Genomic DNA, 24,783 nt, shown 5'->3' on the forward strand with positions numbered 1-24,783 from the left:
GGACAAAAGATTACTCACCTTAGCATGTTGGAGGGCCGGATGTGAGGATGTAACAAAAGGATGGTCTTTATCTGGGAGCCAAGGTTCGTTTTGAATGTTGATCAAAGTGCCATTACCAACTTTCCACCGAGTTCCCGCACGAATAAGATCTTGAGCTTCCCAAACACTTCGCCATACAAAGCTTGGGTTATTTCCTATACCATGAGAGGAATGTGCCATGAGGAAAATACTCCGCCTTAAAAATCCGAGAGACAAGTGAATCAGGCCTTGTGATGAAACGCCACCCTTGCTTTCCCAAGAGCGCTAAGTTAAAGTCACGGAGATTACGGAATCCAAGACCTCCATTATTCTTGTTGTGGCACATACGTTCCCAAGACATCCAAGGAATCCCTTTGTTTTCCTTTGAAGCACTTTTCCACCAAAATCTAGCCATTGTGCTCTCAATATCTCTACTGATCTCCAAAGGAAGCAAAAAGACATTCATGGCATAGCTAGGTAGAGCTTGAGCTACTGATTTGATTAACACTTCTTTACCGGCTCGAGACAAGACTTTTGAATCCCAACTTTGAAGCTTTTTCCTAACCCGATCCTTGAGAAAACCCAGCACAGCTGATTTATTTCGCCCCATAGTACTAGGGAGACCCAGATACATGCTTCTATCATCTGCTTGAGGCATTTGAAGTAGCATAGTAATATCCTCCCGAACATGATTCATCGTGTTCGTACTATAAAAGATAGATGATTTCCCCAAATTAACTTTCTGTCCAGAAGCACATTCAAATTGGTGAAGGAGTTCTCTAACTCGAGTTGCTTCTTGTAGAGTAGCCTTACAATACAAGTAGCTGTCGTCCGCAAATAACATGTGAGACACTTTCGGCGCACCGTTCGCCACTTTGCACCCATGAATAAGACCCCTATCCTCATACCGTTTAATCAACGCAGAGAGACCTTCAGCACAAAGAATGAAGATGTAAGGAGACAAAGGATCACCTTGACGAATGCCACGAGTAGGGGTAATCGGACCCATTGTTCTTCCACCATGAACTACATTGTATTTTGCCGAGTTAACACATTTTAGCACCAAGGAAATCCAAGATTCTGAGAAGCCGATCTTCCTTAACACTGACTCCAGAAAATTCCATTCAATGCGATCATAAGCTTTGCTGAGATCGAGTTTAAGGGCCATGAAACCATCCTTACCTTTCCTTTTCCTCTTCAAATAGTGAAGCACTTCGAAAGAGACCAAGATATTATCAGTTATTAGTTAGCTATATAATATTTATAGAATCAATTAATTAGTTAGCTATATAATATTTATAGAATCAATTATTTATTTCCATAAATAACTAATTTTAATTACTAATTATGCATAGTATATATATAGTTTACTATAATAAGTACAAATGGAGTAACTGAGTAAGGCCGGCTTATTAAGTTCAGAGACAAAATAGTTGATCAATTTGACTAAGATCTCAATTTAACAAATAAATTATCACAAAATGAGGTTTAAATTATCTCATATATATTTTTTTAAGAAATTTAACCTTAATTTATTTTTTTCGAACATTAAAATTAACTAATTTAAATTGATTGCCCAAGTCATTCTACCTTTGTACTTTTTGGACTCGTTTAATATATCGTATTGTATTGTATTGTATTGTATTAGTATTATTTAATATAATACTATATTTGGTATTGACTTGTATTAATAGATTGTGTAAAGTTATAATATATTTTCAATATACTCGACCCAACACAGACTACGAGTTTGGGTTCAAGTCCTGGGTCACGAGTCTCGGGACCCGGGTCTAGGTCGTGGGTCGTGGGTCTAGGTCCAGATCCGGGTCCGGGTGCGAATCCGGGCTCAGGTCTGGCTCCCAGGTCCAAGTTCAGGTTTAGGTTCCAAGTCTAGGTCCGGGTCTAGGTCCGAGTCCCAAGTCTTGGTTCGGGTCTGAGTTCGGGTCCGGGTCTCGGGTTGCAGTTCTCAAGTCTGGGTCTGGGTCCGATCCCGGGTCCAAGTCTAGGTCCCGATCTGGGTCTCGCGTCCGGGTCTGGGTCTAGGTCTCGGGTTCAAGTTTGGGTCCTGGTCTCGAGTCGAGGTCCGGGTTTGGGTCCGGGGTCTGGGTCTGGGTCCCGAGTTTGGGTCCGGGTCCCTGGTTTAGGTCAAGGTCCCAAGTCCGGGTCTGGGTTCCAGGTCCGAGTCCCGAGTCCGGGTCCGGGTCTTGAGTCCAGGTCTAGGTCTCGAGTTCGTATCCGGGTCCTGGGTGTGACAGTCAGTAGTCCCGTGATCCGTAAAGGGAAATACCAGGTAAGCTGTGCAATCCCACATCGCCTGGGGAAGGTCAAGTGGGATGATTCTGAGACTGTGTAGGTATGGGACTACATAGTTGAAGAGAGCTTAAATGGATTGATTGGTACTACCTATATCAACAAGGTGCATCTTGTTTTTCGGTAGCCCATCTCGAAAGAACTCCACAGTTAAGCGTGCTTGACCTGGGGTAATTTAAGGATGGGTGACCTCCTGGGAAGTTTTCCCAAGATGCGTGTGAGTGAGGACAAAGCACGCTGGAAACACTTGTGTTGATCTGTAGGGTCAGTCATCAGTCCATGAAGCAGCCAGAGTGACGTACTCGTGTATAAGAGCCATTCATTCCGTGGGTGTAAGGGCCCAATGGAGGCTTGAAGCGGGGACGTTACACTGGGTCCCGGGTCTGGGTTAAGTCTGGGTTTGGGTCTAGGTCCCGGGTCTGGGTGTCGGGAACGGGTCCGAGTATCGAGTCCTGGTCTGGGTCTCGGGTCCCGAATCCGAGTCTGGGTTCAGGTCCCGAGTCTGGGTCCAGGTCCCAAGTCCTGATTTCAGGTCTCAGGTGCGAATCTCGAGACTGATCTGGGTCTGGGTCCGGGGTCGGGGTTTGGGGTTCGGGGTCCAGGTTTGAGTCCAGGTCCGCGTCCGGGGTCTCGAGTTCGGGTTCAGGTTCGTGTCTCAGGTCGGGTCTGAGTCCGGGGTCCATGTCTGGGATCCGGGTCCGGGTCTAGGTCCCAAGTTTGGGTTCAGATTCAAGTCGGGTCCTGAGTTCAGTTTCGGGTTAGAGATTGGTGTTGATCATGAATCCTTTATAAATATTATAATACAAGCTAATACGGACCATTTGTTATGCATTAAATAATACAATATATATTGTATTAAAAAATTTGGTCGTAATAATTAATATAATATATTGCTTTATCCAAACATGGTGCTATTTATTATTTAATACAATACGACCTTTATATGGCGTACCAAACGAACCCTTTCAGTATAATTTTACTTATAACAATGTTCTTTTTATTTTATCTTTCATTGGAAAAAGAATATCTATGCATTCCCATTATAATTAAATTGCCATTTTTATTTTTATTTACATATAGATTAAGATTTAATAATTATTGTGGTATTATTGTAGGTGTTCAATTAATATATGATAATGTGCATGATGAACAAAAGTCATCTCTCTTTAACCTAACAAAATCATGTCCATCTTTCCCTTTTAATAACACTTATAAAAAACTATTAATTACTCATAATTAAGTAGCATCTTATAACACTCGTAATGGTATTGTCACTGGTCTCTATAACTGATGCATATTTAACTGTGGCAAAATTAGGTAAAATAGATGTTAGGGGAAAATAGTTAGGTATGCCTATTCTCTTCAGTTTAAAGCCGTTAACAATAAGTGGAACTATAACCCCGACGATTTTAAACCATCACAATAAAAAAAAACTATCCCAGTTTTAAACTGTCACATTAAAAAAATCATCACAGTTTTAAACAGTCACATTAAAAAAGACCAGAGATATATATCTCAAGCTCCGACGACCCTGACCAGTTGTGATGCTTAACCACAATGCAACTCCAACAATTTTTAAGGCCCGACTAACACAGATCCTCCATCAATCTGTAGAGAAAAAAGTTAGAAACAAAGATTCAATAAGACATAAAGAGAGAACACTATAATGATCTATACACAGAGAAAAAGGAAATGGGAGAAAAAAATCTATGATATGATTAAAAAAATTAGATGAAGAATATAAGGCGTTGTACTCGAACATTTTAGTGGCAAAAATCTCATATTTGTGCTCCATTAAGATCGTCGGTCGTCAAAAATAGCACCTCGCTTGGGCCAACAACGACGGATGGAGAGAGAGAGTGCGGACGACAAGAGAGGATGAAGAGAGGAGGGTGGCGATGGTTGCTCGTTGTTCGAACGAGAGAGCGAGGACGAAGAGAGGAGGGGTGGGGATGGTTGCTCGTTGTTCGAACAGAGCGAGGAGGGAGAAGGAGGAGGTGGCGGTGATTGCGCTTGATTGAGAGAGTCAAGAAAGAGAGATACCCTTCACGCTCCGTTTCAATTTTTGGACGCTTTCAATTTTTGGCTTGTGATTGTTTTACACCATCATAAATACTAAACAGCTGTATAAAACCGTCGAAAATACTCAATTATAGCCGATAGTTTTAAATAGTAATTTTTTATATTAGCGATGGTCTTTGAAAGAAAAATAAATTAAAAACCGACGAGAATAATGCTTTTTGTAGTAGTGTGATAGAGTTAGACATAATCAGTGATAATATAACAATACACTCTTTTATAAAATAGAGATTCTAAAAATATATAATATAAAGAATATTGCTATTAAGAATTGACACTATATATTTAATACCATCACAAAATAATGTTTTGTGAATAGTTAATAATTTTTTATAAATATATGAGATTGATACTTATTTACATCATAATGGATACCCTATATTTCTTAATTATAAACTATAATTTATAAATATTACTTAATAGAGAGGTTGAGGGCCGGCTGAGATTGAAAGTTTTGACTTCATATAAGATCAAGTCAAATAGTTAGGCCAAGGAACTTGTTAATTTCATAACCTCTTAAACTATAACATTACAATAGTAATTAAATTTCATAATCAAGTACATTAGTCTCTATAAATAGCCTAAGAAACAACCTTTATATACATAAAACACTGATTAATTTTCATTTTTTCTCTTCTAATTCTTTTTTCCATAGAATAAAAAATGGATTCTATTGTAGGTGAAAATCATTCGCATAAAATTCCAGTTATAGATTTTTCGAACAAAGAGTTGAAACCGGGTTCACACGTGTGGTCTTCCACGTGTGAGGAAATCCGACATGGTTTAGAAGAGTATGGTTGTTTTGTGGCAAAATATAATTATTGTGAAACACAAATATTTTCTCAATCAAAAGATCTTTTCGATCTACCGGTAGAGACAAAAATGAAGAATGTTAGTGAAGAACCCTTTCGCGGGTATCTTGGTAAGAAGCCTCAAATTCCACTCTATGAGGGTTTAGCTATTAACAAAGTTACAAGTTTGGAGGAAATTAAGAAGTTTGCCAATCTTATGTGGTTAGATGGGAATGATCAATTTTGGTAAGTACTTCCCTATAAATAGATATTATATTAAATTGATAATTTTGATTTTAAAGTCATATCCTCATAGATATTATTAATTAGTACTTTTATAACAAGAGTAATCTAGAATATAAATATCTAAGTTTAACTTTCAGTTATAAATAAATATTTAAGTTTAATTGTTGATAGTATTAATACCTAAATTATATATTTTTAAAACTTTCGTAAGTACTCAGTAAATTTTTATTTTTTATTTAAAAATTAATGTAAATATAGCAATAAAAAAATGATACATAAATAATTATTTGACATTTAATAGTTAAGTACTTACAGAAGTTTCAGAAATATAACTTAAGTATTATTACCGTAAAAAATTAAACTTAAATATTTATCTACAATCGTAAGTTAAACTTACGTATTTACGACACAAATTACTCTTATAACAATTATTTAGTTTTACTAAATTAATATACTAATTTGAATCGAGATCATGCATATAATATGTGTAGTTGGTATATGCATAGAATTTATTCAATTAAGAACTTGTTCTAATAATTGTTGTTTGTAGTTGGCATATGCAACTTTAGAAATATATATATATATATATATATATATATATAGATATATATTATCTTATGGTCATTATAATCTTATGCTAATGGTATCAAACCTTAAAAGATTCTGAGTTCAAGTCACATTTTATTAATATTTGTTGTGATGGAATCAAATTAAGAGCTTCAAGAAATTCACTAACACACAAACAAATTCATGATCACAATAACATAATAATAAACAAATGACATCAAGATTTAACGAATTCGAGTCATGTGTAATGTTCTACATTTCGTTTGAACAACAGCCTCTATCATCTTCATTATTAATCAGATTGGATTTTAAAGATTAGAAGCTAATTCAAAACATGAACATTTACAAAAATAGCTTATCTCACTTGTGTATGAACTCTTCTTTTTCTTTTTCTCTCTTAATCTTTGTCTGTATAGATTACAAGTATGGATTAAATTGAGATACAAATTAAGAGAGGATATTTATAATAACTTAGGAGTTGATCCTAGGCTAACTAAAACCAACTAACATTGTCCTAGAGCTAACAATCAACTAACTTAACTAACTTTTGTATGGTAACTTGTAATCATATCTCACAATATCAAAACTAATAAAATAACAAAAAATCAAATTTAATATTGTTTGAGAAATTATTATATAACTTAAGAGTCTTAGAGGAATTCTTTATAATTGGCTTCAAAAGCACTAACACAAAACTTAAGTATTAAAAAAATAAAAATAAAAAATCCTTAATATAAAGTCATTAATATATATAATTTGTTTCAAATTAAAATTAGAGGAAATTACACTCTATACCTTTTTTATATTGTTTTCTTTTATTTTACTCTCTTTTTTAAAGTCTATCATTTTTACCTCTTTTTTAAAATATTGTACCAATTTTGCCCCTCTCACTTCAAGATACTCTCCATGTGACTCTATTATGTCAGGATATTTTGGGTACAAATACATATAAAAAGATGTATGTCTTAATTAAATATAAAATTAGAGGTAGTATTTTTCAACTTACCCCTTAAAATTAACTTTAGATCACAAATGCAAAGTGTTTTGACCATTTTTGGCCAATCTCACTCAATTTATATTTTTTGGGAAAGTTTTACTTCTGTTCATTCTTGATATTTTCTCAGCCCAAAGATCTCCTCTTTCTTTATCCTTAAGTGTTAACTTAACAAAATTTTACTCTGTTATTCTCTATGTGGAGTTTTTACATACTTTGACATGTGTCACTTATTTTCCCTTAGGTGTCAATATTTTATATTTTTTTTATTTAAGATGTGTAACTTGGTTTGAGATTTAAAAATTGTGTTTTTTAAAAAAGTATTTTGGAAAAAAAAATTGTATTATTTTTTAAAAGAGTGTTTTTTAAAAATTGTGGTTTGAGATTTAAAACTTGATTGGTTTGAGATTTAAATTTTGTATGTGAAAAATTATTTTTAAAAATGTGATTGGTTGTAGTGTAATTTTATGTTTTTGAGTTTTAAAAAAATTGAATTTGTGATTGGTTGAGAATCTCAATATAAAAAAGTAAGAGAGTATTTGAAGAATTTTTAGATTCAATGATTTGAAAACATAGAAACATAAAATTATTTTTTTTTTCATTTTTTAGCTTAAAACTCAAAATCATATTCAAATTTAGTTTTTGAAAATACCAAACCAATCAAGTATTCTTATGTGGACCCCCACCTTTTAAGTTTTTAAAAACATAAAATTGTTTTCAAATCTCAAACCAATAAGTCATCTGTCTTGTATATGTCTTCCATCTTGGACGTAAGTCATTCGTCTTGGATGTATCTTCCATCTTGAATGCAATGCAAGTAATCTGTCTTGGATATGTGTAAATCATCCTATCCGAGATATGTAAGTTATCTCATCTGAGATATGTTATCTTATATGAGAAATGTGAGTTATCTCATTATAGATGTTTGAGTCATTTCATATGAGATAAGTCATCCTATCCGAGATACATGTCATTCTCTCTGAGATAAGTCATCTTATTTGAGATAAGTAATTTTATCAAAAATGTGTGAGTCATCATATCAGAGATGTAAGAGAGTCATCGCATCAGAAATGTGTAAGATTAATCCTATCAAAGATGTGTGATCGTCATCCCATCCAAGATTATATGAGATTCATCATATTCAAAATAAGTTATCCTATCTAAGATGTAAGAGTCATCTCATATGTAAGTCATCTATCTAGAATGATTTATGGTGTAACTCTTTCACCTAAATAATAAGGTATAGGATGTAACTCTTATAAGATATATAGTTCTTATAATTATTTTTAAATAAGTCTCTTTGTGTGTTTTGGACTTTTGGGCCTGTCTAGCATAATTTTTGAAAAAGCTAAAAGTTGCTTTTTAAAAAAGTTGTGATAAAAACGTATTTGGTAAACAATCAAAAAATAGTTTTTTGAAGAATTTTTGGAAAAACTATAACTAAAAGCTGAAGCTGCTCCAACCCAACTTTTAGAAAAAGCTGTTTTGATTAAAAGATTATAATAATTTTTTTTTACTAAAACCATATTTACTTATTTATTACATATTAAAAAAATAAAAAATTTAAAATAAACTAATTATAATAAAATAAATAATTATTAAATCTCTTATTTTTTTTTAAAAAAATAATATTTATTTTATTATTAACAAACAACATTAACCTAGAATTTTTCTTATATAATTGAGTTTCTATTTTTTTTTTACATTTGATAAAACATAATAAAAAATACTATAAATTACTTTTATCAAATGCATATAAATTTATATTTGAAAAAAATAAAAAATATATAAAAAATAAAATATTATATAAAATAAGTTCTTACATATTTGTAATTATAATAAACTAGATTATAACATTATAATTATCATTATAATAGATCTTAAAAACTCACAGTACTTTGAAATTTATAATTTACCAAACACTCATCTCAACTTTTTTCTACAATTTTGCTACAACTGGTTTTTCTCACAGCACAGCTACAGCTGCTTTTTTCTACATCACAGTTGTGCGCCTGTGCCAAACTGATCCTTTATATAGTAAATTGAGCTTGCATAATTTATCTCATAACACAGAAGTTTCCAATATATATTCATTTCTTGTGAGAAAATTGAATTCAATTACTTCCTATTTCCTACAAATCTATTCTTATGAAACTCATCATCATTTGTTTGTAAATTTCCCTTTTCACACTTGTAATATGTGAGAGAAATAATGACATTAATTTAATAAACAAATGTATAAATATATATATGTTGGTGCAGTGATATTGTTCATTCATATGCAAAGCAATTAGCCTTATTAGAGGAGATGGCTACAATATTGGTGTTTGAAAGCTATGGAGTGCAAAAGCATTGGAAGACTGTCGAGGCTGTTCGTAATTATGTTCTTCGATTTTTAAAATATTCTGAACCTGATCGAAACTCTAATACCACTGTAAGATTTGTTCCTCATACTGATTTAGACTTCACAACAATACTTCACCAGAATCAAGTTGGCGGTCTCCAAGTTCAAGCTAAGGATGGAACCTGGATTGACATTAACCCTAAACCTTCTCATTTTATTTTCATGGCGGGCGACATGATGAAGGTAATACATAATATTCTAATAATTGGTAAATTTTTTCATACCACTTTTATAAATGTATGAAAAAATAAATAAAGTAGAATGTGATACGTAAGTTTAACTTTTGTTATAGATAAATACTTAAGTTTAATTATTGACTTTAATATTAATACTTAAATTATATCTATGGAATTTCCGTAAGTACCTAACCGTTAAGTGTCAAGTTATTATTCACGTGTTATTTTTTATTAGTATATTCAAATTAATTTTTAAATAAAAAATAAAAAAATTTAATGATCTGAACCAATGAAAAATTGTTACGTGGCAATTTACTTAATACTTAACGAGTAAGTACCTCCAGAAATTCTAGAATTATAACTTAGGTATTTATTTGCAATTAAGAGTTAAACTTAAATTTTTATGTCATAAATTAGATTCAAAATTCTATTCTTAATTAGACAATTAGTCATTTATTAACCTATCAATTCAATTAAACTTTCAAATTTAATTCACTACTTTTGACATTAAAATTTTGTTTGGACCTTAAATTTTATTAAAGAAAATTTTATGAGGAAGAAATAACAATATTGAAGGAAAATATTTTTGTAAATTTGTAATTTGATCTAAATTTCATAAAATTACACTATACTTAAAATTTTTAATTATTCTAAAATAGAATTTTTAATTTATCGATTCAATCAAAACATGAGAAATAAAATCGTTCGGATTTCTTTTTTCCATCGACCGATTTGTTTCATGTCAGGTTTGGAGCAATGATAGAATACGAGCTTGTTACCATCAAGTGAAGTTTTCCGGAGATGGTGAGAGATATTCAATGGGAATGTTTACATTCACAGATGGAGAAATTGAAGTTCCTCAAGAATTTGTGAATGAAGAACATCCATTACTATATAATTACCCTTTTGATAGTAGAAAATATATTCAATTTTATGTCACTGCAGATGAGGCCAAGAAGACCAAAAATCCAATCAAAGCCTTTTTTGGTGTTTGAATTAACCTAATAATAATTATGAAAATATTATGTATTTTTTGTTATGAAAATAAATTGATTGTTTTACATAATATGATCATTGTTTGTGTGTGGTAATTAAGTAAACAATATTATTGAGTGTATATTAATAATTTTTACAAAAGTATATATGGTGAATTCATTTCATAAGAAAAATTTGACATTTAATGCTAAAATGTTACACATAATTTTAAAATATTTATTCTTACTATATATTTTTAAACTATACTTTTAATTTTTTTTTAATCCCGAAATACCTTTTTATTAAAACCAAAAAACCTCACATTCATCTCTTAAACTATACTTTTAATTTTTTTTTAATCCCGAAATACCTTTTTATTAAAACCAAAAAACCTCACATTCATATCTCTCTCTCTCTCTCTCTCTCTCTCTCTCTCTCTCTCTCTCTCTCTCTCTCGGTTTCCCTCAACCACCACCACCCACCAAAACCAGCCAGACCACCACCCACCACAACCTTAGCCGCGCCTCAATCACGCCAAACCACAACCACACTCGGTTGGACCTCAAAAAACTTTATTTTCGTCACCAAAACTTTTATTTTTCTTACCCAAAAGTAATGGGTAAGTATTTTTTATACAAAATATTATTGGCTTTTATTGTATTGCATGGATGTACATATTATTCGTTGTATTATGTCGTTTTTGTGACCTAAAATGAAAGTAGAGTTTGTACCCGAACATTGGGGTTTTTTTTTCTGGGTTTTTCAAATTTTTGCAATTTTGTACACCATTGTGCAATTTTTTGTGCGATGCCAACAGAAATCAGAGGTTAGGGATGGCTTTCATTCTTTTTGGCGATATTAACGATGTCCTTATGATTTTGTGTGATTTTAATGGTTTTGTGATTTATGTACGATATCTTTACATCATTATGCAATATGGTTTTTTTTATTATTATTTTCTTGTTGTGTTTTTTGTGCCACATTGTGCAATATTGTTTTGTGTTTGTGTGATGATGAGTGTATATTAGACAACTCACTCATAAAAGTTAGTACATTTTAATGAAATATAATACGATGGTATTTTTGATTAATTGATAAAAAAAAAAAGGCATTCCCAACTTATCCCCATTTATTTAAGGAAAATACATTATATACTCACTTTACTTATATGTTTTAACTTTTATCTTTATTTCTATATTTTTTAAGATATACCTACTTTTATATCACTTGTTAATATAAATTTTGTGCTAAACTTAAGTAGAAGATGAGGATATATTAGGCAACCCAATCACAAAAGTAGGTACATTTTAATAAAATATAATATAAAGGTATTTTAATTAATAAATAGAAAAAATGTATTTCACAACAAATCCTATTTATTTAGTAAAGCCCAGCCCACTTATCTCGTCTTCTTCTTCCTCAACTGACTGCGTTTAACTTCGGACCTTCTTCAGTTCATATATATATATATATAATATATATAATGTATAAAATATATATATAGCTTTTTGGCTGACGATGATCAGTTTAATCATTCTAGGTATGTCTACCACTTGATCTATATTTGTAGTCTTCTAGTTTTCAATTCCTTAATTTTGTTCAACAGAGTATTAACTGAGGATTATGACTGAAAAGGTTTTATCTTTGAGAATGTAAACTTGTTTAGAACTGTTGTAATTCAATCATGATGCTTATGGTTCTGTCTTTACATACATTGACATTGTTTAGGAAACCCAACTCAGTAGTTATATGCACTCATTGTTTAGTCTTATGTTGCTAACATGAACACCTTGTGTTTGTTAAAATGTCTACATGAGCTTGTTGTGCTTATCTAACTCAGATTTTGTTTATCCTAGTATTTAATGAGTTAAAGAAAACTAAGGTGGTGTTCGGTTTGGAGGAATGAAAACATAGGAATAGGAATGAGAATGAAATGGTTTTTCTTTCGATTTTAAAATGCAACCAAACAAAAGAATGGAATGAAAATTGTTTCTTTTTCATTCCATTTCATTTCATTACCTCTAACCGAACGTCACCTAAGTACTTTGCATTACAATTTGCCTAATTCCACACTCCACTCACCTTTTTCTTTTTGATCAAATTTTGTGTTTAGGGTGTTTAAACATGTCTGCAGAGATAGCTAATAACTGGTTCTTATCCTCTTCAGATGACAAGCCTTTGTAAAAGAATCAGCAAACTTTCATGAATCTAGTGAGAGTTACCTCTGCTCTACAGCACAGGTTCTTTCACTCAACCTTAGCAGCATCTTCTTCAGTTCAATGGATCTCCCCACTTCAGCTTTCAAAACCTAGTCCCCGAAAACAAGACCCTCCTCCAACCGATTATGCAACTTCTTCCATAGATGGTCGGAGGAAAAGCAAATACATTTCTCACGAAACTGCAATCGAGTTGATCGTACACGAGAAGGATCCACAACGTGCGTTGGAGATTTTCAACACTGTCTCGGAACAGAATGGTTTCAATCATAACAATGCAACCTATTCGACTATACTTCATAAGCTTGCCATGTCAAAAAAGTTCCAAGCAGTTGATGCAATTCTTGGTCGAATGACTTATGAAACTTGCAAAATTCATGAGCCTATATTCCTAACTCTCATGAAGCAATATTCGAAGTCTTCTTCGGATGAGAAAGTGCTCGAGATATTCTATGCCATTCGACCTATTGTTCGGGAAAAGCCTTCAGTCAAAGCCATCAGTACTTGTCTCAACCTCTTAGTTGAAGCAAACCGAGTTGATTTGGCTCGACAGCTTCTGATTCATTCGAGGAAAAATCTGAACTTGAAACCGAATACTTGCATTTTCAATATATTAGTTAAGCACCATTGCAAGAAAGGGGATATTGACTCTGCATTTGAGGTAATGAAAGAAATGAAGATGAGCAAAATTTCTTATCCTAATTTGATTACATATTCAACTTTGATAAATGGTCTTTGTGAAAGTGGGAAACTTGAAGATGCAATCAAACTCTTTGAGGAAATGATCTCAAAGGATCAAATCCTTCCTGATGCTTTGACATACAATGTTTTGATTAATGGTTTTTCCCGAAAAGGTGACATTGACAAGGCGAAGAAGATAATCGAGTTCATGAAGAGCAACGGATGCAACCCGAATATATTTAACTACACAGCTATGATAAATGGTTTTTGTAAGGTGGGAAGATCTGTAGAAGCTGAAGAAGTTTTCGATGAGATGAAAAATATCGGTCTTAAACCCGATAAAATTTGCTATACAGCTATGATTAATTGCTTTTGCAGAGTTGGGAAGACAGATAAAGCTATGGATTTGCTTAAAGAGATGAAAGTGAATAATTGCAGGCCTGATGTAGTGACCTTTAATGTGATACTTGGAGGACTTTGTAGAGAAGCTAAATTTGAGGAATCACTCGAAATGCTCGAAAAACTTCCTTATGAAGGTATGTTTTTGAACAAGGGAAGTTATAGAATTGTGTTGAATTTCTTATGTCAACAGAATGATCTTAAAAGGGCAACTGATTTGTTGGATTTGATGCTTGGAAGAGGCTTTGTTCCACATTATGCAACTTCGAATGAGTTGCTTCTTCGCCTTTGTAATGGGGGAATGGCGGAAGAGGCAGCCGTGGCCTTGCTCGGATTGGTGGAATTGGGATTTAAACCCGAACCTGATTCATGGGCTTCATTGGTTGAATTGGTTTGTAGGGAGAGAAAGATTTTGTCTGCTTTTCAACTACTTGACAAGTTAATTTACTAGTTAGTTTTTTTTACATGAACTGGTTTTGTGGCAAGATTTAGATTCATATTGTCATATGTTAATTTGTTGTATTATTCAGTTAAAAAAAAGAGGATCATTTGAAAAGAGTGATATTTTCTATTTCGAGCCCATATCTTTGTTTTTCTATCAATTTCTAAATCCAATCCTTCTCGGACTTTACAAATTTTTAACTAAGTGGTTAAATAAGGTAATTTCCTTAAACATATTTTTTAAGTTACATTTTCTATATAACACAACAAATTAAACAAAAATTGACAATTTTTTTTCTAGGATTCCAAGCCAAACTCCATAAGATCAGGTACATAACCAAATGATCTTAACAATTCGGTCAATCCAATCAATGCACCATAAATTTCATCTCTTTGAGGATGTCTCTCATCAAAAGAATAAAACTCAATTACACTATCATTCACCTCAATTAAGCTCAATCCTGGCAATTTCTTAAAACCAGTATCCCTTATAGCAACTTTCAATCTTGACACATCTTTCCATCTACCAAGATCACCATAAATATTCGAAAGCATAACATAATTCGACGGGTTTCGAGGTTCGAGTTCAATGAGTCTCTCAAGAGCTATTTCGGCTAACTCAATGTTCTTGTAAATCTTACAAGCTCCAAGCAATGCAGACCAAATCACAGCATCTGCATCAATAGGCATTGTCTTCACAAAATCGATAGCTCGGTCTAATTGACCGGCTCGAGCTAGTAAATCGACTACACAACCGTAGTGTTCGATCTCTGCCCTAATACAATACTCATTTGTCATTGACTCGAAATATGACAAGCCATCTTCGACCAACCCTAGATGCGAACAAGCGCAAAGAATGCCTATGAAGGTAATACCGTCGGGTTTTTCACCCGCATTCTTCATCTCACGAAACAATTCTAAGGCATCATCACCTCGACCGTGTATCGCCAAAGCACATATTATAGAATTCCATGTGATCAAATCTTTCATTTCCATGGCTTTGAAAACTTCAATTGAATTTTCAATCATACCACATTTTGCATACATGTCAATCAAAGCATTTCCTATAAAAACATTACCTTTGTATCCAATACTTCTTGCATATACATCTATCCATTTACCTAAATCAAGAGCACCTAATCTTGAACATGAAGATAAAACAGTCACTAATGTTGCATCATTTGGACACACATTATCAACCTCAATTAACATCCTTTTGAAACACTTTAGAACATCAAAAAACCGCCCTTTTCGAGCATACCCTCCAACCAAAATGTTCCAAGAGAAAACATTCCTACCCGGGATCTCTTCGAACAACAATTCGCAAGCTTCAACATCACCATTTTTTGCATAGCCATTCAACATTGTGTTCCAAGACATAACATCTCTATTAGGCATCTCATCAAAGAGCTTTCGGGCAGTAACCATATCGCCCAATTCGATATAACCCGAAACGACCGTGTTCCACAACACAATATCGCGCTCTGGCGCCAAATCGAATAGACAACGAGCAGAAACTATATCACCACACAAAATGTAGCCATTAATCATTGATGTCCAAGCAACAACATTTCTTTCAAACATTTCACCAAACACTTTATAAGCATCACCAATTGCTCCACCACCTGAATACATCTCAATCAAAGTAGTACCCACATAAGAATTTGATCTAAAACCACACTTAATCACATCACAATGAACCTCTTCACCTTCAACTATAGCATTAAGTTTCCCACATGATTTAATAACATAAGGAAAAGTAAAGCAATTTGGTATAACATCCAAACTCTTCATCTTACCAAACAAGAGTAAAACCTCTCTATGCCTTTCGTTTTTAACATAACATCTCATCATCGAATTCCATAAAGCGAAATTTGGTTCGGGAATTTGATCGAACATTTTGCGTGCATATTCCACTAGCTTTATTTTCACACATGATGTGATTATTTTCGGGTTAATGAAGCTATTGTACTGAAAACCATGAATGATTATCTGGGTTTGGATTTGGTAAAGATGTTTTGGAAAATTACATGACTGTAAGAGTGAAATGAATTTCTCCTCTAACAGCCTTTGTGGTATAATTTGTAAAATCATGGCAATTTCTTTACCAACTAAAATGATAGCAAAATGGTTTCAGGGTCTGAAAGGCTTGTCATTTTAAGAGGTTAAGAATGGTCAATAATGGAGATTGCTCCTCAAATTCTCCTCTGCCATTGTTGAAGAACCTCAAAGCTTCAAACTTTTTCTTTAGTTCATAAAATGAGCTGCATTTTTCACATGAGCTAAAGAATATTTTATATCAATTTTTTTAAAATTTATTTTCCTTTCTTTCAATCTCAAGCTTTTTTCTTCTTTTTTTTTTTTATCTATTTTTCTTGTTATTATTTGAAGTTTTTTCTTATTTTTATACTTTAAAAAAATCTATATTTTTACGGAGCAATCTACATCGTAACTAAAATTCGCATACCAACACACATAAAAATTATTGAAGCAACCCAAACCGTAAATTTAAAAAATAAAAATTAAAAAATAATATATGAAATAATTTTCTTATTAAACTAATAATAAATATTTAAATAAAGTAAAATAAAAACATATATAAAAAAAAATCAATATTATGCTATATAAAAATATGATGTAAAATAAAAAAAAAATTGAATTTTAATAGAAAATTTTAAATTATAAATTAAAACAACTAATATGAGTTCTTTTAAGTTTGGTTTAATTTTTATTTATTTTTAATTTTTTAAATATTTTAAATGACCTTTAAACTATAAATTAAAAAATCCATTATGTTTACTAGTAGTGTTTTGTAAAAATAATTTTTATAAAATTTTTATTAGCAAAATAATTTTATAAAAAAAATTAGTAAAAAAATTTGTATGGTCACGAAAACGACCATGAATTATACTGTGCGACCATAAACAACTATTATAATTGTAAAAACGACCATAAATTTATATTGTGCAACTATAATGGTTGCGTAAAGTAAATTAAGTAAAATTATTTTGTAAATTTTAGTATTTCAAATTATTAATTTGATAAATTTCATGTTTACCACCTTACAAAAAGCACACCATTATGACAAATTGGGGTTAATCCCCTTACAACATGACTTGTATAATCTTTGTAATTGTTTTTACTTAATGAATTTGATTTTTTTTTTTTAAAAAAAAATGAATATTACTTATGAAAATAAAAAAAAAATGTTATTAGAAATTTGTGTAAAAAGTGTTATGGTATGCCTTTTTATTTGTTTCAGCATTTAGAAGTTTTTTATTCTAATTTTTTTTTCAATGATCGTGTACGTTGTAGCGATTTAAAATTACTTGTATTTCAAAAAACTCTAAATAGATAGTTCACAGTGTCGAAAATAAAATTTAAACAGTTACTTACCACGCGTATAAGAAAAAACAGTCGCATGTGTAATAAAATATTTAAACCTAATTTTTCGACATAGCAAATTATTCAGAATTTTCTAAAAATTTACAGGTACTCTTAAATAATTATAATATACATGATCATGAAAAAGTGGACTAAAAAAATTTAAAAGGAGTGTACCGATATGTCCCTATCTATTTCACCATTTGAAAAAAAAAAAAAAAATTAGACTAATTTTTTTCATGATCATGTATGTTATAGTTATTAACATGCCAAAAATAAGATTCAAACAACCAGTTGCACATGTGATTCTTTTATTGTATAGGTGTGTAAAATACAATGTTTGAACACTGCTTTCTATATTGTAAATTAGTTTGAATTTTTTAAAATTTTACAGAATATCTTAAATACTTATAGCGTACACTACTATAAAAAAACAGACTAAAAAATTCTCATAAATACCAAAAAAATAAAGGTTCATAGAAGCACCCTTTTTTTATATATAATTTCATATTAAATTTGTTTTACTTATTAGTTGAATTATTTAATCAGTTAATACCTAATTTATAAGATCTTAGGATAGCTATTAGAGTTTGAGAGTAAATTTTAGCATCTTATTTTGTATTTTAATTTTTAAACTCAGATAAATTAGTTAATAATTTAGGGTGATTCTACAATGCACACTTTTAAAAGGGATGCATTGATACACCATTTACTTATTTTGGCATTCAGAAGAATATTTTAGTCTTCTTTTTCATATTTATGTACGTTATAGTTATTTAAGATATCTTACAAAATTTTGAGAAAATCGAAATAATTTATAATATATAAAGTTGTATTCAAATAATCTATTTCACATGTGTATAAAATAAAGTAGTCATGCGTGTAACTCACTATTTGAACCTATTTTTCGACGTGTTAAATTTATTTGAATTTTTCAAAATTTTACAAGATGTCATAAATAACTAACGCACATAACTATGAGAAAAAATTTAACTAAGAAAATATTTCAGATAACAAAATATATAGAAGTTTGGTTTGGGCTTCCACAAACGGAGGCTTGGGTCCAGTTTTAGATGCTGATTACCTTCTGGTTATGCCACGTGTCTATCCTTCGAAAACACGAATAACAGCAATAAGCACCACTTGTGTTCTTTAGTAAATCTATATATATGATATATGGTACTATATAAATGTATGAGTCTACAGTATTTCCATCTTCTTGTTTTAACTTTTATTGATTGTTTTTATGGCTAATTACTAAATTTTTTCCCGAACTTTAACATATATCAAATTATATCCTCTGAATTTTTTTGGCCGTTAAAAATTCCCCCTGAACTATTGAGATTGTTAGATTTAAGGACTTTTGTCTAATTTTAGTAAAAAAATTCTAACATGGATAAAATTTCAGGGGGCATGATTTAGTACATATCAAAGTTTGAGGGGTATGATTTGGTAGATAGTATAGGGAGCATGGTTTAGTATATAAACAATTACTGAAATAGTAAAATTGAATGAAATTAGAGAAAAGTCCTTAAATTTAACAATCTCAATAGTTTGGGGAGAATTTTTAATGGCCAAAAAAGTTCAGGAGGCACGATTTGGTACATATCAAAGTTCAGGAGAAAAAATTACTAATTAGTCTTGTTTTATCTTTACTCTTCATATCAACAACACAAAGGACAACAATTATCTTCCCTATTCCTCCTACTCACTCTCGTTCCTACCAAACATAGTTTAAGTATTGAGATAATACTAACCTAACCCTTGTAATATTATAGATTTTCTTTGTGATCAATTTGCAAAACATATTCACTATTGACATTATTTGTACAATTTAATAAGATTATGCATTTCTTCAATGTAAAATTAAAGGGAAAATATCCATATAAAAACAATTAAAGTTACTTTCACAAAAGTGTTACAAAAGTATCAATATTTTAGTTTTAATGCATGCATCGTACACACATACATAATGCATCATTAAACAATTACCTATTTCAGGGAGTAAACCCGAGTTATTAGGCCATGCATGTGAAGCAGAGAGCCCAACGTAGCCAAAGACAACTTGCCAGCGCTCACCTTCAACACCACTCTAAATGGGTAATGTCGCCGGCAAGTCATCCTTGGCTGCATTAGACACTCTCTACTTCTTTATGCAAGGCACTTTTAACCATATTTTTTCTCCATATCGAAGCAAATATAGCATAATATTCCGGAGCTCTTGCATAGTAGAATCATGCAATACTCTCACACATATATATATAGATATAGATATGGATTGAGAGCAATAATCCATGTCCTTAAAGCAAACTACTATAATGGAGCATAAAAGATTAGGAGAATCTGAACTAGTTGGGGAAAGTGGGGGCAAGACAAAATTCAATGAGAGACAGAAATTGATATGAGTAATTAAAGGTAGTAATGCCTAATAAAACCAAAGAAACAAAAGCCATATTCACTCACTCAAAACCTTGTTAAATACATGCAAATTGGCCATTTTCATGCAAATGGGTCTTCAAAAATGGTGGGCAATTCCTCTTTTTTTGGTCCCACTTTTCCTTTTGTGTTTCACAACATGGGTACGGTTGAAAACAATTTTAAATTATTTTATTAATTTGTACTAATTTTCACTTTATAACATTTTTTATCTGAGTATTGTTATAAGGTATCAGTAGTGTTTAGTACTATCTAGAGTAACGCTTTGTAATTAGTTAATAATATTCCATAAAAGTTGTTACATTAAATTATTTTATTCCTTTGTAATTATTTAATACCACATAGAGGTGACACTTTGCATTTAATTAGCGATATTTCATAAAAATTATTATTACATTAATTTTTATTTTATAATATTTTTATTCGAGCATCGCTATAATGCATATAGTGGTACTTAGCACCACCTGGAGATGATGCTTTGTAATTAGTTGGCGATATTTCATAAATGTTATTATATATTAAATTATATGTAACTCAATACTTAATTGTATTAAGAGGCTAAGAGCAACGCTAAGAGTTCTAAGCAGAAGATTTTGATGTTGATCTCTCTTCTAATCTAAATACATCACCAACATTATAAGATAACCATTCATGAGCTTTTTAATTTTTAATTAATTTTTTCGGTGCTATGAATTAAAGGCAAGACAATAAAGTTTTCAAACTTCATATGATCAATATTCGATTTAAGGTACATTCACAGCTCATATGTTGTTGGTTCTTGTTTTTAGTCATTTATTTATTTATTTATTTTCCTTTCCAAATAATTTATATTTTGTTATCTGTGTGCTATTGTTTAGTTTTCGAAATAATAGTATTTATCATCTTTTATATTACAGCGATTTATTATTTAAATAGCAAAGCTTCATGTCTTTAAGGTAAGTCTAACGCTTACAACATTGTTTGACCTCATTTTCGATCTTTTAAATAAACAAATTATAAACTAACCAATTAGAAAAAAGAAAAAAAGATTGGCACCGGTACTCAACAGAAATTGAAAATTCATAGCTTTTTACTCAAATAGTCCACCATTTTTTTGATAGCAACTCCCGTAACAACTAGCATTGAAGTTGCTCTTATAGCGCAACATTCTTGAACGATACTTTGGATATCCTTACGATATGAATGAGATCGAAAATGTTAGAGGTTGCGGAGAGGTTTACTCTGTAGTCTTTGTTGGGTGTCAACAGCTTCAATATGTTTATGTCCAACAAGTGAACTTAGCCAATATAAAGTTGTATGATAGCATAATTTATGTTATATGTATTTAAATTGTACATTTGTTGCTAGCAAACTGATTTTAAATTCTAATTAAACATGCTTTCTTTGGTGTATAAATATAATATAGGAATAATTATTTAAGTCACAATTTTTCGTAAAATATTTATATTTTTATGTTTAAAGAGTGTTTTTTATTTATTTATTTTTTTTTTACATTTTTTACGGTTTTTCAAAAAATAACACGAAATTAAACAAAATAAAATCAACAAGAAAACTACATAAAAGTAACATCAAAATAACAACAAAAAAATAACATACAGATAACAAAAAATCAACAACAAATTAACAAGATTGCAACATAAAAAGACCGTATTTTTTGTAAATAAAATCAAAAAAATTGTAAAAATATTTAAAATTCCGTGAAACTGTATTTTTGTAATTTTTTTGTTGTTTTTATGTTTTTGTAACATAAATAAGTATTTTGCTCGCTCGATAAAAATTGTCTCTTGAACTACATCATTCTTAAATAGATTTAAAAATTTAGAAATGACATCTTTTAAAATACAGTCATTTGTAATGTATGGGGTAATTATATCAAAACTAAATCAAGCAATTATTATGATAATTCTATTGGGATTACATCAAATTAAACATGACATAATAAAATACATATGGTGTGAGTATTCTTTCAAAAAAAAAAAATTAATAAGTAGCCTTCTTCTTTCAAACTCTTGTTTGTGCCATATCAACAACATTAAGCCCAAGAAAGATCCATAGATGGTTGGGGAATTTTGATTTTTATGGGTTTTAAGGTATGAGTTTGTAAAAATATGATTTTTTTTTTTTCAAAAAAGTTATTTTATGGGAAAATTTTAGAAAAAAGTTAAAAAAAAATATGGGAAGAATGGTATAAGGTAACTGTTTACTCTGCTTATGGTAACTGGTGACCCAAGAGTACATGGTTACCCTTACTTGATTTTCACATATTTTTTAATTTTCTCTTCAATTTTTCACATAAAATAACTTTTTTAATTTTTAAAAAAAAAACTATATTTTTGCATATAAACACCCATAACATTTATAATTTTCTCTTTTTTATTTAAAGAAAAATGGCAAGAGAAGGAGAGTTTGAAAATCAGGAATTTTTTCTGGGCAATAGAACAAAAGGAGTTCTTAAAAGAAAAAGAGTTTTTATAAAAATACTGAATTTTAGGTAAAATTTTATAATTTATTACAAAAAATTGCCCTTTTATTAAACAACCGTAAAATAACAAAACAGAACAATTAAAATAACAGTAGAACAACAGTAAAAACTTAACACAGTATACAGTATTTTAAAAAAAATGTAGTATTTTTTGCTGTCCCATAATAAAAATGTAAAAAAATTAAAAATTTCAGTACGTGATGTAAAATCTCCTTAAAAAAAAAAGAAAAAGAGAGGAGGTAAGCAATGGTTGTGGTTGGTCTAAGACTCTAAGGTGCTTTTATTAGGCCCCATGAACAAGTTTGAAAATGGTCTGTCTTATTGGACTTTGAATGGACGGCCCATATTTGAGTTTTGGGCCGAATTCTCAAGCTTGTGCTTAGTTAAAGAAAGAAGTCAATCTTTGGAAAAAGAAGGAATAGGGAAATTTACATGGTATATTAACTTTTGTTATTTTTTTATAAAAATACTGTCAGGTAGTATTTTTTACTTTTTTTTTATAAGTTTTATATTGCAGTATACTGTGTTAAGTTTTCACTGTTATTTTACTGGTGTTTTTTAGTTGTTCTACTATTGTTTTGAGTTGTTCTATTTTGTGTTTTACTGGTGTTTTATAAAAACACAATATTTTTGAAAAAAAAAAATCGTGTAACAGTATTTTTGTAAAAATTAACCTAAATTCCAATATTTTTGTAAGTCTTCCAAGGAATAAGCCTTAGGAAACTAGGGCCCTAATTTTTTCTTCTTGAATAGAAAACTAGCACTTTTTTTCTTCTTCTTATTATTACACCTACTAAAGATTCCAAGAGATACAAAATTAGTAGGGAAAGAAATTTGGCAAACTAGGGTGAAACTAAAAGATTAGAAGGAGCACAACACAACACGACAAGCTCAAAGATGTAATACACAAGTACAAATAGATCTACTCCAAAAACAAGACATATTAAAAATACCTATAGTTTAGTGGTTAGCTCGTTGTAAAAAATAAGAAATAAAAAAGTAGAGTAAAAATTTGAGTCTGTATAAAAATAGGTTAGCTGAATTCGAGAGTTGTGTTGAACCAAATCTATATATAAAAGAGTAATTGCACAAATAGTTAAATTTAATTCTCGGTTGCAGATAAATACTTAAGTTTAATTTTTGACAGTAATAATACCTAAGTTATATTTCTGAAACTTACGTAGGTACCTGATTGTTAAGTCATTATCTACGTGTTATTTTTATTAGTATATTTATATTTAAAAACATTATTAACTTGGACCAATCAAGGATTGTCATGTAGCCATTAACTTGACACTTAACGTCCTTGTACTTACATTTCTAAAAATATAATTTAAGTATTATTACTGTCAAAGATTAAATTTGAAACTACATAAAAATATAACAGAAAAATAATATTCAAACAATATTAAAATAACAATAAACAATACTATACAAATAATAAAAAATTAATAATTAATTAACAAAAGTACAACATAAAAATATATAAAATAATAAAATTACAAAATATTTAAAATTCTTTATAATTATATTTTTATTATTTTAGTGTATTTATAAAATAATCATATTTATTATAGTGGGACGATTTGGGAGTCTAGAAAAGTAAAAAAAAGAAAAAAATAAATAAATAAAAAAAGCATAAAAAAAAAAATAAATAGGACCCATCAAAAGCTCCAAAACTACATACTAAGACGAAAAGTCCAAAGAAAAGGCCACGTGAAATAAATCAGATAAAACTTTTAATTATTAAAGAAAAAATTATAGAGGACACGTGTAAATCATCTAAGCACTCCATGACAAATGAGTAAATTTGGTACACATAAATAAATCAATTAAATATTTGTCAAAAATTATTAAAATAATTATTCTTTACAACACGCGGCGAAACGAACGATATCAATTTCAACACTCACTTCTTTTTTTCTCTGCCTCCTTTTTCATAACACAACAAACCTTTTTATTATTTTTATTATTATTATATTTTACATAAAAAGAATCAATTAAATTGTGAAATATATCCAAATTTTTCAGTTTGTAATTTATGAATTCATGGTTGATTATGATTTTTGCGACGAAAAATTTTGATAGGTATGAAATTATATTTTTGTATTTTAAAAATTACATATTAAAGTTTAAGAGATATGATAATTTAGTAGAACATAATTTAAAATATGGACAATTACC

The 24,783-nt window shown here is 30.3% G+C and overlaps 3 protein-coding genes across 5 annotated transcripts; 2 read left to right on the plus strand and 1 right to left on the minus strand.

Moving 5' to 3' along the window:
* The first annotated feature begins 4,949 nt into the window (after positions 1-4,949).
* Positions 4,950-10,651, plus strand: LOC115711215 (deoxypodophyllotoxin synthase-like). Its single transcript, XM_030639543.2, has 3 exons — positions 4,950-5,444; positions 9,268-9,592; positions 10,332-10,651. Exons 1-3 carry the CDS (start codon positions 5,071-5,073, stop codon positions 10,578-10,580), a joined length of 948 nt encoding a protein of 315 aa, XP_030495403.2. The 5' UTR covers positions 4,950-5,070; the 3' UTR covers positions 10,581-10,651.
* Positions 10,652-11,967: 1,316 nt separating this feature from the next.
* On the plus strand, positions 11,968-14,412 carry LOC115711228 (pentatricopeptide repeat-containing protein At5g18475). 2 transcript variants are annotated; one of them, XM_030639557.2, is made up of 2 exons: positions 11,968-12,100; positions 12,728-14,412. In XM_030639557.2, exon 2 carries the CDS (start codon positions 12,763-12,765, stop codon positions 14,305-14,307), a length of 1,545 nt encoding a protein of 514 aa, XP_030495417.2. In that variant the 5' UTR covers positions 11,968-12,100; positions 12,728-12,762; the 3' UTR covers positions 14,308-14,412. The 2 variants fall into 2 exon arrangements, with proteins under 2 accessions (XP_030495417.2, XP_030495416.2); XM_030639556.2 differs by having other exon boundaries at positions 12,015-12,100; positions 12,674-14,412.
* LOC115711227 (pentatricopeptide repeat-containing protein At2g20540) lies at positions 13,096-16,629 on the minus strand. Of its 2 annotated transcripts, XM_030639555.2 has the most exons (2): positions 16,097-16,615; positions 13,096-15,922 (listed from the first exon to the last, which is right to left on the minus strand). In XM_030639555.2, the coding sequence occupies exons 1-2, from the start codon at positions 16,389-16,391 to the stop codon at positions 14,595-14,597; spliced, it is 1,623 nt and encodes a 540-aa protein (XP_030495415.2). In that variant the 5' UTR covers positions 16,392-16,615; the 3' UTR covers positions 13,096-14,594. The 2 variants fall into 2 exon arrangements, with proteins under 2 accessions (XP_030495415.2, XP_030495414.2); XM_030639554.2 differs by having other exon boundaries at positions 13,096-16,629.
* Between the last annotated feature and the right edge of the window lie 8,154 nt (positions 16,630-24,783).

The sequence above is a fragment of the Cannabis sativa genome, chromosome 3 (genome assembly GCF_029168945.1).
Source record: "Cannabis sativa cultivar Pink pepper isolate KNU-18-1 chromosome 3, ASM2916894v1, whole genome shotgun sequence".
Lineage (NCBI taxonomy): Eukaryota > Viridiplantae > Streptophyta > Magnoliopsida > Rosales > Cannabaceae > Cannabis > Cannabis sativa.